The sequence below is a fragment of the Benincasa hispida genome, chromosome 12, assembly GCF_027475165.1.
Source record: "Benincasa hispida cultivar pf3 chromosome 12, pf3_genome.v1.1, whole genome shotgun sequence".
Lineage (NCBI taxonomy): Eukaryota > Viridiplantae > Streptophyta > Magnoliopsida > Cucurbitales > Cucurbitaceae > Benincasa > Benincasa hispida.
In genome coordinates, this window is record NC_143489.1 from 66793658 (window position 1) to 66808982 (window position 15325).

Consider the following 15325-nt stretch of genomic DNA (forward strand, 5'->3'; position numbering starts at 1 on the left):
GTCAAATTAGGAAATATTTATAATTAATCTTTAATAACATATTTGTAAATTAGTGAATTAAAAAAGGACACAAGAATGTCCATTTTTTTTCCTAACATCTCACTTTTCAATATATTATATATTATTGATTATAAATACTTGTTAAAACTTAACTAAACTAACCTAAAATTCAATAACTTATTGAACCAAAATAAAATAATTTAAACAACCATTACATACAAATAGAAAAGCTAACTTAACACAAACAAACAAAACTCATTACAGCTCACATCAAAAAGTCAAAACTATACGAACAACTAAAGTCAATAACTCCAAACTTTTGTCATATATAGCCACAACAGTTAGTATTTCTCATATAAATACTCCACCAATAATGAAATAGTAGTAAAAATAAAAATAAAATAAAATGGCCAATTCCAATTCCAATACCCATTTCAATCTTAGAGTCTTTAGCTCTGTCCAAGTTTTCTTTTGCTATGTTCTTTTCTTTAGCATTGTTCTTTTGCATGCAAATAAGACACAAGAAAACAACATTGCATCGGCCATCTGCCCAAAGACTAGAAACTCTTCTTTATGTTCGACATTACTGAAACCCATGGGCAGCATGGACGCCCTAAACGTGGCCGATTACACCTTCGGCCTTGCCCATACGAGTGCCATCAAAGGTCTCCGCCATGCACGACGACTCGAGGCAACAAAGACGACCAATCCACAACTTAATAAACGATATTCGGAATGCTCACGTCGGTTCAACTTTGCCCTGGGGGGCATAGAAAAAGGCAAAGAAGCGTTGGCCACTGGTGGCTATATCGTCCTTAAACATGCAGCTATCACCGCAAAGACGGAGGCCAATGGATGTTTAGATACCTTCAATCTACCACCACCAGAACCGTCAACACTTCCGAAGAAGGCTAAGGATCTTGGAGATATTTGTGACATCGCTGCCTGGGTGTCCTCTATTCTCGCAGGAGATGATTACTGAACCTATTGAAAGGTGCTTAGATAAGATTTGAAGTCCTTACCTTTTGGTCACATCATAATACCTTTATCTAATCTTAAATTCTATGTCTTATAAACATAATTAAAAAAGTGTAACAATTAAAGAATTTTATTTTGCATAATGATTTAGTTTTATTTGTCAGTGTTGGTTTGATGGACCATGCTGTCAAAATAATTTATTATTCCTTATATTGCATCTTCAAAATTATTTAGTTTCTTTCTAGACTTTTTACTTATGCGTTTTGAAAGGATTTAGTTTGACCAAGTAACCGATTGTTGTCATTATATACTTGACTTGTTGTGCTTAAAAAAAGGATATTTCAATTAAAATTACCAAACATCATTATCTTCTCTCTCGATCTTCTTGAGTTATTATATTAAATATATATATAAAAAAAAGTTACAATACACTCAAAATAAAACGAACCTATGACATGAAAAGATTTTGAATAGAAGTCCAAAAAGACTCACCTTTCTCTTTGAATTCATCGTTTGATTGCTAATTTGTTTGTAGTTATTGAATATCGGTTGCTTTCCAATTATTAATTACATTATTTGTCTCACGATCTCTAAGAAATTCGAGAAAATAAAAGTTCTTCATAGTAGAAGGAATCGATATTAAGAAAATACACAACAAATTATGTTATGTGGAACATACAAATTACAAGCTACTGGGTTCGATGATGGCTCCAAAACTTCATTTTAGGGTTACAAAATATGATTAAGAAGTTTAGCTTAACTTTTAATTCTGTATCTATATATAATTCACTCAACTTGAAAATTTATTTAATAAGTTCTTAAGTTCTCGATGTTGTGTCTAATTGACTCTTTTAAAGTTAAAGTTTTAATTTTGTATTCAATTGCTCTTTTATATAACTAAAATGGTTGAAAATAAGTATTATATTAGATATAAAATTTTATCACTGTTTAATAGTTATATTCGGCATTTCTTTAAAACTTAAATCTATTGGTTTTATAATTGAAAAACTTAAGAGAAAAATAAAACTTGAAATAAATCTTTTCAGGATAGAATTAAGTTTTTTTTAACCAATTTCAAGTGTCCTAAAAGTTAAAATAATATAGATAGATAGAAAAATGCAAATATATTTTGAAAAATTAGAAAATGATATATATATGAAAATTTTCAACTAAGCTTGTACTTTCTTAAGGAACCTTTGAAGGTCCTTGAGCGGAAGTGTGGAGATAGATCTAAAATTTATTTTCACAGAATCAAAACTACAGAATACAAACGTTATGTATAGTAATAAATTTACAACATGCAAACATAAATGAAAAAGGAATTAGGGTGAGAGAAGACTTACCCTTGAAGAAACATTCTTCATGAATTTTCCTTCTCTAGATCTGTCACAAACAAACTCGATCCAATGGTCACCACCACGAAAAGAGCCTCCTGTATTCTGAAGAAATCGTGGGCTCTTAGAACTTTGGAAGAGAGGGAAAAAGTTTGAGAAAGGAAGAGGGGAAGAACAGAGAAGTTGAGAAGTTTTCTCATAAATAATTTTATGTCTTCTGTATTGTCAAACTCAAGGGAAAAAGAAGGTGGTAACAACTCTTTGCACCACTCCCAATCACGTATGTTGTAGAGAGAAAAACAGGAGGGAGTTACAACTCTCTCCCAAAGTTAATTTAAAAAATAAAACAAATTAATGAAAAATAATTTTAATAAAACATAACATATATTTATATGATAACCATTATATCATAATGTGTGTGTTTGTGTGTGTGTGTGTGTTATATCAAATATAAACATATAAACTATAGTTTAATTTTCTCATTAATGACATTTATTATAAATCTCATTTATATTAAATTTAGTTATATGAATCCAATTCATATAATCAATATTTGAATCATATTCAAATATTTATTTCCTCTCAAACAAACTTTATATTATAATGTTTAAATACATTATGGTAATTGTATCATATATAATTAAATTTAAATTAATTCAATTTATAATTAATTCTCTCAATTAATTTGAACCATTTAAATTAATCCAAAAATTGATTATCATTTAATCCCTGTTGAGCTACTGAGGGAATCTCATGGACCTGTAGATTGAAGGTTCAATAGTACCTGAATAATTAATTAAACTTTTTAATTAAATTATTCAACATCCATTAATTGTCAGACACTCCACTAAAGACCGACAGTTGCACACTTCGCACCACAACTATATTTTTGTGTCTATTGGATATAACCAGTTAACAGTGCAGCGACCCTTTACAAATTGCTCGTAAGTACAGCTAGGCCAAAATTACCATTTTGCCCTTGTGGTTACATTTAAATATTTAAATACCACAGATCCCTCTAATGAAAAATAAGTCATAGTCCAACTATGACCAAATCCCATCTTGGGTCAGGAGAGGATGTGTGTGAAACCCGAATTTCCATTTTCTCTACTTAAGTAAGTAATAAAGGGAATTAACTAAGTATGAGTTAGATCCTATGTTGAAGAGAAGGAAATTTCTAAAGTGTTGAATAGATTTTCCTTGAGTAGTTTGGAGATAAGCCTTTACTAGTAGAATTTGGCTTAGTTTGAAGTCAAAAGGAACCATGCATTTGGTCTTAACGCATGAGATGAGACTGAGTTAGTAGAGGTTTAAAAGAGATTAAACCAAAGGCAACCATGCGTTTATAAGGTAGGGCGCATGTTGGCCGAAGCATTTGCAAGAGGCGTTGCCAAGAGTTGCTCATGTGTTGAGGTTGCGTGAGCGAGAGAAGCTCGAGCATAAGACGGTAGGCAGACGATCGTATAGCTTTAGGGCGGCACTGAGTAATGCGCTAGGCAATCGTGTAACTGTGCGCGGCACTAAGCAATGTGAAGAGATAAGCTATACGATAGGCGTTAAGCATTACACGATCAATGTGAGCATTAGACGATAAGCGTGAAAGCTAAATGATAGCGCTATGCAATAGCCCTATACGATAGCGTTAAGCGTTGAGCGGGCACTAGACGATGAGCGTAGACGCTAGACGATGTGCGGCCACTGGGTGATAGACTAAATGATGGCGCTAAACGATAGACAGAGTGCTAAACGATCGGCGTGGAGATAGATGCAGACGTTGGGCAATGGTGTTGCACGATAAGCAGCCGCATTACACGATAGGTAGATGCGTTAAACGATAAGGCGTCAGTGCTATACGATGGAGCTAAATGATAGGCACAGCGGCTATGCGATAGGTTATGTGCGAGATCGTTTAGAGCGAGAGGTCGCTAAACGATTGAACTACATGATGGGGCATTCGTGCGATGAGATGGATGTAGGCACTAGACAATTGGTTATAGTGAGAGACAACGAGAGGGCTTGTTGTTAAATGACAGCAAGATGTTTAGTACACGATGGAGCTAAGCGATGAAGTGCAAGAGCTGAACGATGGACTAAACGTTGGAGCGGTGCTGAAGCTAACATTACGCAAGGCTCATGAGCTCACCCGAACAAATGGCTATATCGAGAGGTGGTTAGACTTGAGTTAGTAGAAGCTGGACGAATTAAGTTTCATGCAAAGAAAGTATTATGCATGAGGAAGAAAACTCAAGTAGGTGTGTGGCATGAGAGTAGGTGATGGCAATGAAGTATGTGGTGGCAAAACATGGTGCAAACACTTCAAGAGTAGGAGGTGTCTTGCATTGGATGCCTTAAAAGATGAGAAGGATCATTTCTTTTAGCCTAAAAATACCACCACAAGATGTCTCTTCAATGTATAAGCCAAATCCTCTTCAAAGAGAGTAAGGAAGAGTGTTAGAAAATAGATTTGAAGGAGACCATGCGTTGATCATGAAGGGCATGCGTCGGTCATGAAGTTCCAAGAGAAGGAGATGCTATCGGACAGTGAAGTCTGGAAGTAGCATCCATTTGGGACTAGGAGCTCTGCCAGACTACTCGTGCGTTTTAAGTGATTCCAAAGCCACCTGAAAGCTCTGAGAGTCTAGTTATTAGTGTAGAGCTGCGGGAGAAGAAACGCTAAGAAATCAGGCTGGAGAGTGAGGAAAGGAAGAAGGGTCGAGCTGTCGGGTAAGCTTGGGCCAGTCTTGATTTTTTTAGGATTCCGGTCAAACCACGAGGAGCCCGAGAAGACCAAGGAACTTCTATAGAGGAATATTCCTACCTTACCAAGGTGAGTGACCCTGTGGGAGGAACCTCGTATGGGATGGTCAGAGGGCCCGAGAATCTTTCTGAGACATTCTAGAGCATGTTTGTAGAAGGAAGTATCTCGAGATAAAGCTTAGAATTATAAGTAATCTGAGCTTTAAATTGAACTTGAAATTTAGGGTTCAAAAGAGGAGCCCGAGAAGACCAAGGAACTTCTAGAGAAGAAGATTCCTACCTTACCAAGGTGAGTGACCTTGTGGGAGGAACCTTGTATGGGATGGTCAGAGGGTCCACAGAGCTATGTGCACATAGGGAACAAAAGGAAATGCAAGAGAGTAAACATTTATGATTAGTAACAGTTAACTATCTACCGTGTGTGTAGGTAGAAATCAGACTCATTCAAGATTGAGGTTTGAGTACTAACCTCATATATATGATATGCTTGTTATTATGAGTTGAAATAGACTCTAGAAGTTGCTTACCACTCACTGAGCTTTGTGAAGCTCATTCTTTCCTTTCGTGTTTTTCTACCCAAGTAGCAAAATGTGAGGAGTTCCAGAATGCTGTTAAGGTCAAGGTCTGCCACAAGCCACAATTACACTTTTAAAGTTTTAAGAGTTGTTGTAAACTTTGTAGTTAAGTCTTGGAATTGTATAAACGTTACATTGTTATCATAAAATGAGCCTAATCAATCAGTTGTTGTTATCTCCTTGACTTAAAGTCTACTGAGAGTAAGAAATTCAGATGGGCAGTAGGTATCACAAAAGGGTGGTATCTGCGGTCCCTCATGCCTCTCCTCGGGCTCAAGAGGTGGGCTCGAGATAGAGTGTGACAGTGTGGCGTCACATTGTTTGAGCCTCCGAATCAGCCCTTAAAGGAGTAATTTATCTACTTTCCGCGACGTTGGGGAATGAGCTGTGAATTCCATCTTGTGTAGTTGTGCTCCCAGCTCCCCAATCAGATGAATCTTCAAAATGGTAGGCTTGTTGAATCATCGATCTAGCCAGTCTCACTCATATAAATCAAAGGACTGTCTTCATAGATAGGAGTTCACAACTCACTCAAGATCCAGGTCATGTCACTTATGGTCATCCTGGTGAAATATAAGTCTCTATTATGAACGGTGTTATATAATGAGACTAGTCATTTCGTGGTTTGGTCTTATACAAACTTGTTTGTATAGAATACCCCTACTCACATGTTTCCACATAAATTATCAGGATCGAATCATTTGTAGCACTTTACAACAATTGTAACATCTACAAAGTGGGTCATACTCGTATTGTCACACCAAGATAAGGTATCCAACATTATTCATCTACTACAGACCGTTTAGGTTATTACTTACATATGATCCACCTATATGTCTCTACATACATATTTAAGCTATAGAAGATAACGTTGGATGTCATTTTATTGATTTTTGTAGGTTTAATGCTACTAAATGTCAAATAAAACATCTTATATTTTATTAAACAAATAAAATGTTTGTATAATACAATTACAAACTACAGGACCCTACGAGAGTTAGAGTATCAACCCCAACACTTTCGACGTCGAGTTAGGAGTTCGATTTCTTATCCTATATATTGTCAAAAAGAAAAAAAAATTAAAAATTAAATATTTGTAATAAATTGGACTAAACTACCGTTCCTAGTGGATCATATAAATTGCAATACAGTCAAAGGGATATACAAAAAGAAAACAAACCAGCAAATAAAAATAACCAATTTCAAACAAAATTTGAAAATCAGATTGAACTTAAATAATATATAAAATCTAATTCATTAAACAAGACAATTAATAGTTAATCAAAATTAAAAATAAAAGAAGAAAAACTGAAATTGAAAATATTTAAAGCTCATGATTTACAAACTGACATTAAAATTTAAGAGGATTTAAGACTCAAAACTACAACTTTTAATTCTCTTTTTTATAAAAAAAAAAATAAATAAATAAAAGATGAAAATAATAAACAAAACTTTTAACATTGTGCCATGCAATTTAACATATCGTAAAAGAAAATTGTAGCTTGTTACTAAAGTACTAGAAAACATTTGAACTCTTGGTTATACAATTTATCCTTTTTTCTCCATCGAAAAATTCCAATATTGATGTTAATATAAACTTGATTAAGTAATATTGGCATACGCTCCATCTTTAAAGGTAGGAGTTTAATCCCTTACCCCGCAATTGTTATATTAAAAATATATATATATATATCTAATGTTCACCATCAAAATCAATCAAATCTTAAAATGAAAACTCTCTTTGGTAGAACAAGAGAAATCATCTCTCACACCAAAATAAGCATAGATACGTTTCAAATGACATAGTATTTAAACTATCAACTTCAAAAGTAAAGGTTGGATTTTTCCATCCCATAAAAAAAAAATCCTCTAAAAAATGGCCAAAGAATTAACTTTAAAAACTAATGAATTTTTCTTTTAAATCAAGCACATGCATTTTTTAACTTGCCTTAACTAGGGATGTTCATGGGTTGTATTGAAAGACTTTTTAGACACAATTCAATTGTTAAATTTTTTCAACTCAGATAACTCTTGTTAAAAAATGAACTCAACCCAACCCAACTATGAAATATTTAGGATTAACAACTCAATTTCAATTGTAAAAGTCTAATTTAATTATTTTCATATATTAAATTAAGATTAACAACTCAATTTCAATTTATATAGTGAAAATTTTCTTTATAAAGTACACAGAAACTACTTTTAAGAGTTGTTGAAAAATAAATTATTCAAAAAAATATTAGAATTAAATAAAATTAAAATCAATATATATATAAATAACTATTAATAAAAAATATATTTTAAAGTTAATAATAAATTCGGGTTGGTTCGTGTTATATTAGGTAAACCTATGAACCAACCCAATCCATAAAATGTTTATTTATTTGAACCCAACCCAACCCAAATGAGTTGATAACTCAACCCAAATCGTACGGATTGGGTTGGATTGATCGATTTTTTCGAATCATTAGATTTTTTGAACCCCTAACCTTAACAAAACAGGACAAAGGTGAGCATGCATTCAAAACATTGGTTTTGATTAATATTTCAAGATAAAAAAACAAAAAAAACAAAAAAGACAAAATGCATTGAAATGCCATTAAATCCTCATTACAATTCGTTTGTCCGATAAAGTCTCTTCCAATAATAACTTTTCCATCTCCTCCATTGATGACCTTTACTCTCGGAGAGAAAAACAAACCATTTCTCTAAATTTCATCTATATATATTTGCAATGTTTAACATCAATAAAGACACATAAAGAGGGAAATTTTTAAAAAGAAAATGACTAATTCCAATTCAAATTTGAATCGGGGAATCTCTAGTTCTATTTCGGTTTTTATTTTTTGCCTTCTTTTGTCCAACGTAATTCCTTTGGATGCTGGTACGACACTATCAAATAACATAAAATCGAGCATCTGTCTAAAAACTAGCAATCCATCGTTTTGCACAAACCTATTGAAATCTGCAGGTAGCACGGACCTAAAAGCGTTGGCCACTTACACCTTAAACCTTGCTCATAAAAATGCAGGAAAGTCTATGACCCTAGCCAAGTCACTTGCAGCAACAACAACCAATTCTCAGCTTAAGAAACGATATTTGTCTTGCTCTGAGAACTACGACGAGGCCATAGGTGACATTGAAAATGCTCAAAAGTATTTGGCCACCGGTGACTTTAATGGTGTTAATCTTGCAACTTCTGGCATCATGACGACAATCAACGACTGTCAAGATAGCTTCGAACATCCGCCAAGAGACCATTCATTGCTTCCAAAGAAGAGCAAAACTTTGAAAGATATTTGTAGCATTATTTTAGTTATATCTAATCTTCTTCCTAGGGGCATATAATGAAGCACCCATGCAAACTTTATTATTGTTCTTAAAATTACAATAATTGATCACCCATTGTGTTTTTTTACTGGCTAGAAAATGTTGAAGAATCAACTCATTTATAAAATGCAAGAGAAATAGATAAAAAAAAATAATAATAATAACAATATTAATAAATCATGTAAAAATTGAGAGAAATTTTACTTTTGGACTTGGTGGGTAGACAAGCAAACAAGTATCTAGAAATACTAATATAAATAAGTAGTAATGGAAGAGAAAAATTTGGGTGCTCTCTTGGATACATCTATCTTGGTGCATCCTAAATATAGTCCAATAAAATATTGTCATGTGGCATTTTTATCTTTTTAAAAATCATTTTTTTCTAATTACTTTTTTGTATGGTACAGATGTAGGGAGCACAAGAGTTAGGTGCAACATACGCTCCACCTAATCATTGCTCGTAATGGAATGATATATTATTTGAAATGAGATTATCAATATTTTAATTTAGCAATTACTTAGGCAAGCTTCTGACTGCTAAATTCTTTTAGAGTTTACATATAATTATAGATAAGAAGATTAATGGAGAGATTATAGTTTCCAAAACTAATAAACACCATTATTAGGAGGGAAAAAATGATGATTTGGATGGTCAAATAATTTGAAGGAAAGTAGTGTTTAATTTATATTAAGAATGTTGGTTTGACTAGATATGGTCGAGATACTTATCTAATTAATTTGTTTTTTTTAAGTTTCTTCAACATAACTGTGACGTTGATTAAATTATGAACTCAACTCAAGTCAATTATAAGAACCATTTGAGTTGGGTTAGATTGAATTGTTTGAATCATTTATTTAAAATTTTATCTTAAGAAAAAGTCAAATGTTAGTATATAAGCACCTACTAATTATTTTCAAATATTCAAATAAGATTAACCAACTGAGTTTCAATTTATATTATAAAAATTTTACATTCCAAATAATTGAAAAAATATTTTAAAGAGTTCTCGGGTGGATAAATAATTTAAAAAAATCATGAAACTAGGACTAATATATGAATTGCATTGTAAGTAAACAAAACTAATTTTCAATATAAATAATAAGTTTGAATTGTTAGATGAATTTAAGTAAACTTAAAAAACAATCCAACCGGTAGATATTTCATTTATTTGAAGCTAACACCCAACAAGAAGTTGATAACCAATATTCTACTAAGTTGGATTGATTGAGTTTTTTCAGGTCATCGAGTTGTTTAAATCCCTAATTTATAAACATTCCCTATTCCTTTTTTTTAGTAAACAATGTTGAATAATTTTGGTCCACTATAATTCTACAACTCGTTTCAAGATCGTTTCACATATATGAATACTAAATATTTGAGACTTAAATGTCTACGATTTTAAATATTTGAGAACATAAATATATATTTTTGTATAAGATGAGAAATTAAATGGATGTTTTTGGAATATATAAGATAATTACTGCGTAGGAGTTATTGTTAAATGAGCTGAACAATAAAAACAAAAACTTATGTTAATGGGTTATGGATAAATTTAATGTTATATCAACACTCTAACCGTTAAGTGGGTGTTTGGCAACCAAAGAATGTTGGGTTGGGTGGGCTTAAGTGTTTGTTTGATCGATTAAAAGAAAACGGTGGGTTTAATAATGCTTTCAATCTTCCCTTTTAACTCTCCTCTAACGTTTCTCTCTATCCCTCATCTGTCGCTTCACCTTTCTTCTATTCTCATCTCTTCCATCTTCTGTCTTCTTCATCTAACTGGTAACATCCTCTTCTCTCCTCCATTTCTCTTTCTCCGATTGTCTCTTCTTGCTCGATTTTCTCTTCTTGCATGAAATTTCTTGTTTAGATATACTTTTTTTTGTGAGTTCTTGGTTTAGATCTATTTTTTTAGAGTTCTTTTTTTTTTTTTTTCCAAATTTACTTTTTGTATGTAGTTTTTCTTTCATTCTACTTGTTTTGGAAGTTTTTTTGTTGAGATCTACTTTCCTTTTGGAGTTATTTGTTTGGATTTACTTTTCTAGAGATTTATTTTTTGTGTGTTTCAGATATGTATATCTATAAGGTTTTGCATGGTTTTTTTTGCGTGTTTTTTTATCTACTATTCTCAAATGTTAGATATGTAGGATTTTGCGTGGTTTTTTTCTTGGATATTTTTGGGTTCGATTTTATGATTATGTGCTCGGTTTTTTTCTTAGATTTCTTTAATTTTTCTTGGTTTTTTTGTGAATTTTCTTCCTTTTTTATACCTTCAAATGCTCATAACTGTATGAATAGAATCTATTGTTTGAATCCATAAAAAACCTTCTACTTTAATTTTGAAGAGTATCTAAATTGCACAAGTTTTCAACATTTTCATTTGAAATGTTAAATATTTTTTTTATTTAATCCCAAAAAATGCAATAAAATTTGGACAAATGTAAATTCTTAGTATTGGGTTTGTAAAAAAAAAAAAATGATAGTGGGTGGTAAACAAAGCTACTTGAAAAAATTATTTGGTGAATTAGTTTAAAAAATTAAAAAAAAAAAATGTGTAAGCAAACAACATTAAGCAAACAAACTATTTTAAAAAAACATTTGGTAAACAAATTTTAAAAGAAAAATCAATTTAAGGTATAAAAGTTTAAAAAGAAAACAATATTTAGTAAAATTTTCAATAAATATTTGTTAAACAAATACTTTTAAGGAAAAAACGTTTATGGTAAACAAGTTTTTCTTTTAAAAAAGTACATAAATTAGAATGAAACTAGTTGGCAAATAGTAGGCAAAAAAAATTAGAAAACAAATAGTTAGTAAATAAATTTAAAAAAAAATTATAATTCTTAGATATGTTATAAAAAACATGAATTGGGATTAAATTTTTTTGGTAAAATATGTTTAGGTAAATTTGATCTCTTCTTAGGTCAAAACAGTGAGATATTTGTTAACTTAATTAACCGTAAAGATAAGTCAAATGAACCATGACTTATCGAGACTTGTTTATGAGAACCCCAAACCCAAAACCATCGGAAGTTGAAATCTCTAAATCCTAACCAAAAAAAAATCTTTCACGTCACCACTTATAGGTATTGATTACCCCTAGTTTGAAAATATAGGTAGATCTGACCTATTTAATATCATTGACTTGGACACACAAAAGTTCAGACCTCTTTATTGCTATAATAAAAGAGGCACGGAAACGGTATTGCATCCGCCTACTTGCTCGAACGCATTAGATTGACCATCTAATATTTCATTCCAAAAATACATATTTTGTGATTTTTTTTAAATGGTTACATGTCGGTCGTTTGATATTATTTTTGTGATGTTCAAAATAAAATAACTTTACTGTACTATAACATTCTCAACATCATTAAGAAAGGTAAGGTAAATATTCTATCCACAATTTCAGTTTGACATAGGCGATGCATATTATATAAACATAAACTGTTAAGTTATTGAGTTATTCAACGTTTATGTGTACAACATGTTATTTTTTTTAATAATGTTAAGTTAGCAAGATTACGTATACATACATACATACATACATACATACATACATACATATATATATATATATATATATATATATATATATATATATATATAATCAATTCATAAGTAATTGAGGGTTAAAAATCGTTGTCAGATCAGGAGAAAAAATGTTCAATTTATTGCAATATAACATTTATTTTGGTGGTATGTATTTTACAAATTGAAAAGATTAGAGTTTTTACTGTTTTTAAAAATAATATATTGAAAAGAATTTGTTATGTTTTACAAATTGAAAAGAATTAGAGTTTTTACAGTTTTTTTTCCTAATAGGGTTAAGAAAGTAGATATATAGTTGAAAATTAATTAATAATACTGCAAAGAAAAAAAAAATCAATCTAATTTACAAAAACTCCATCAAATGCCCTAACTCAAATCAACTCTACACCCCAAACACAAATAATAATAAGGGACACTTTTAAATTTAAAATGTATTTAAAAATATTTACATTTTATAACAAAAAGTTCCAAAAGTACGAAACACTTTTGGAACTTTTTGCTATAAAGTGTAAATATTTTTAGGAATTTTCTATTTATAAGAATTTCTCTAATAATTACCAACTTAACTCAAATCTACATTTCAAACACAGTCAATTTAACTCTTCCGATATTTTAACTCCCTAGACAATAGTTACTAACTCAATTTAACTTAACTCTATGCTTTTATCGCGCACCAAACGTCTCCATAAATATATTCTTTTCACCCATTTTCTATGAAACAAACATATTGATATGTGGTTAAACACGAACATAGTTTAGCTTGCATAAATTTGTAGTATCAACCTCGAATCAAATGTTCGATTCTCCCACATTGTATGTTGTAAAAAAAACATGTTGATAGGTAGACGTCTAATATGTTTTTTGAACGAAATTATATATTAAGTCACTAAAGTTACAAATTTTATATAATATACATCTCTAAATTTTAAAATTATTTATTGGATACTTCTCATTTTGTGTCTAATAAGTATTAATATATCCAACATCTTTTTAAGATCCATGGATACATTTGGATACATTTGGCATAAAATTAAATATTTGTAAATTAAACTTGTAATTTAGTCATTAAAGAAAATTCAAACCATGGTTGTAAATACTTTTTCCAAATAAGAATATTCTTTGACATAGGCGACCAAATTTAAATATGAAATTTGATAATGACTTACTACTTTATTGTATACATAACAAAAGAATAAATTACGCGTGTATTAGAGATACTAAATTATACATTCTACCAAATCCTATAAATCCAACTATATATATATAATTTTTTTTATTGATAACATGTAGAATGAGAGAATTAATAGTACAAACATTATAACACTTGAGCAACACTATTTTTAGCCATCTATGTTCAAAAAGAAAATAAAACAACAAATAAAAATAACCAATATTAAAAAAAAGATTTGAAAAACAAATTGAACTTAAATAATTTATAAAATCCAATCCATTAAACAAGATAATTAAAATTATTCAAATTGAAAACAAAAGCTTGAAAAACCAAAATTGAAATATTTAAAGCTTCAACATTACAAAATCAACCTAAAAATCAATAGAATTTAAGGTTCAAAACTTAAACTTCTAACATTTTCGTGAGCATAGTTCAAGTAATATAAAATTTATACTGCGGATTATGAGATTAAAAGTTTGATTGGTTGTCCTTTCTTGATAAAACAAAAGTCATCCAATCATCTCTTGTGCCTGCTCACATGTCCATCAATCATTATTTTGTCCCTACCATCTCTTTTATATTATTTTTTCTATTTCAAACACTAATTATTAAATTCTAAACTAAATTTAAAATCTATTAAAAATATTTGGACTTAAATTTAGAATTTTTAAGCCTTTTCAACTAAATCCACTAAAAAATTAGCTTAAAAAAAGGAGATTTTCAAAAATAGAAAACGAAGAAAAACTATTTACATAAAATGTAAAATTTTAATGTTCTTTGATAGAGACGGATAGAAATCCATCATTTATCTATCAATATCTATCAATATTCTTTTACTATTTCTTTAAATAGTTTGTCCTTTTTTTCTATTCGTAAAATTTTTTCATTAAAAAAATGAATTTGAGATAATTAATCTTTAAATATTTATTTTTTACTTTACTTTATTTTGAATCAAGACATCCATTGTGAGAGTTCAAATCTTTTACTTCTTTGTTAAACAAGTCGTGGCAAAAGATAACCATGCATTGATTAGATTGACTTTCTACTTTTTCTTTAAGATGAAAAACAAAACTAAACAAAACGTAATTATGGTTATTACAATTCACATCAAAAGGTTGATATGTCATTTAACTCTTGTGTGAGAACTATTTAAATAATAATATATTTAATTAAAGTATGAACTATGTACGTACATTAATAATTTATCACATTGGATTATTTTATTAGATTTTGTCCTATTATGTGATATGATTAATTAATGTCCTAAATTCCTAATTGAGTATGAACTTAATAGGTAGAAGTCATTCCTAGTTAATTAAGGTTTATGAGAAAACTAGTACATAAAGAGACCTTAGGACTATAGTCCCCAATATACCAAAATCGATAAGCATTCAGTATTTCTTGAATCTTATCTAGAGAGAGATCCTACTAAGGGCATTCGGAGTTTTGGTTGATGAAGGGTCATCTTAAAGTTATCGGCATCTCGAAGCTATCATCAATCACAATGGAATTCAGTATGTTATTTATTCTTGACAATTTAGCATGAATGATCCTAGAGTTAAATTTATGTAATATAGATTTAAATATTTATTCTACCAAGTGGTATCAGAACATGAATTTCATGTTG

At 30.3% G+C, this 15325-nt stretch overlaps 2 protein-coding genes across 2 annotated transcripts; both read left to right on the top strand.

Moving 5' to 3' along the window:
* Positions 1-406: 406 nt before the first annotated feature.
* Positions 407-982, top strand: LOC150032147 (pectinesterase inhibitor-like). The gene has a single exon (XM_090308417.1). The coding sequence runs from the start codon at positions 407-409 to the stop codon at positions 980-982; it is 576 nt and encodes a 191-aa protein (XP_090164543.1).
* Positions 983-8428: 7446 nt separating this feature from the next.
* LOC150032148 (pectinesterase inhibitor-like) lies at positions 8429-8992 on the top strand. The gene is made up of 2 exons (XM_090308418.1): positions 8429-8528; positions 8616-8992. Exons 1-2 carry the CDS (start codon positions 8429-8431, stop codon positions 8990-8992), a joined length of 477 nt encoding a protein of 158 aa, XP_090164544.1.
* Positions 8993-15325: the final 6333 nt, after the last annotated feature.

Excerpts from the sequence above, each read along its gene's own strand:
- LOC150032147 (XM_090308417.1), top strand. The coding sequence starts at position 407 with ATGGCCAATTCCAATTCCAATACCCATTTCAATCTTAGAGTCTTTAGC.
- LOC150032148 (XM_090308418.1), top strand. The coding sequence starts at position 8,429 with ATGACTAATTCCAATTCAAATTTGAATCGGGGAATCTCTAGTTCTATT. Across the intron at positions 8,529-8,615 it reads CGTAATTCCTTTGGATGCTG|GTAGCACGGACCTAAAAGCG; the intron begins GTACGACACTAT and ends TGAAATCTGCAG.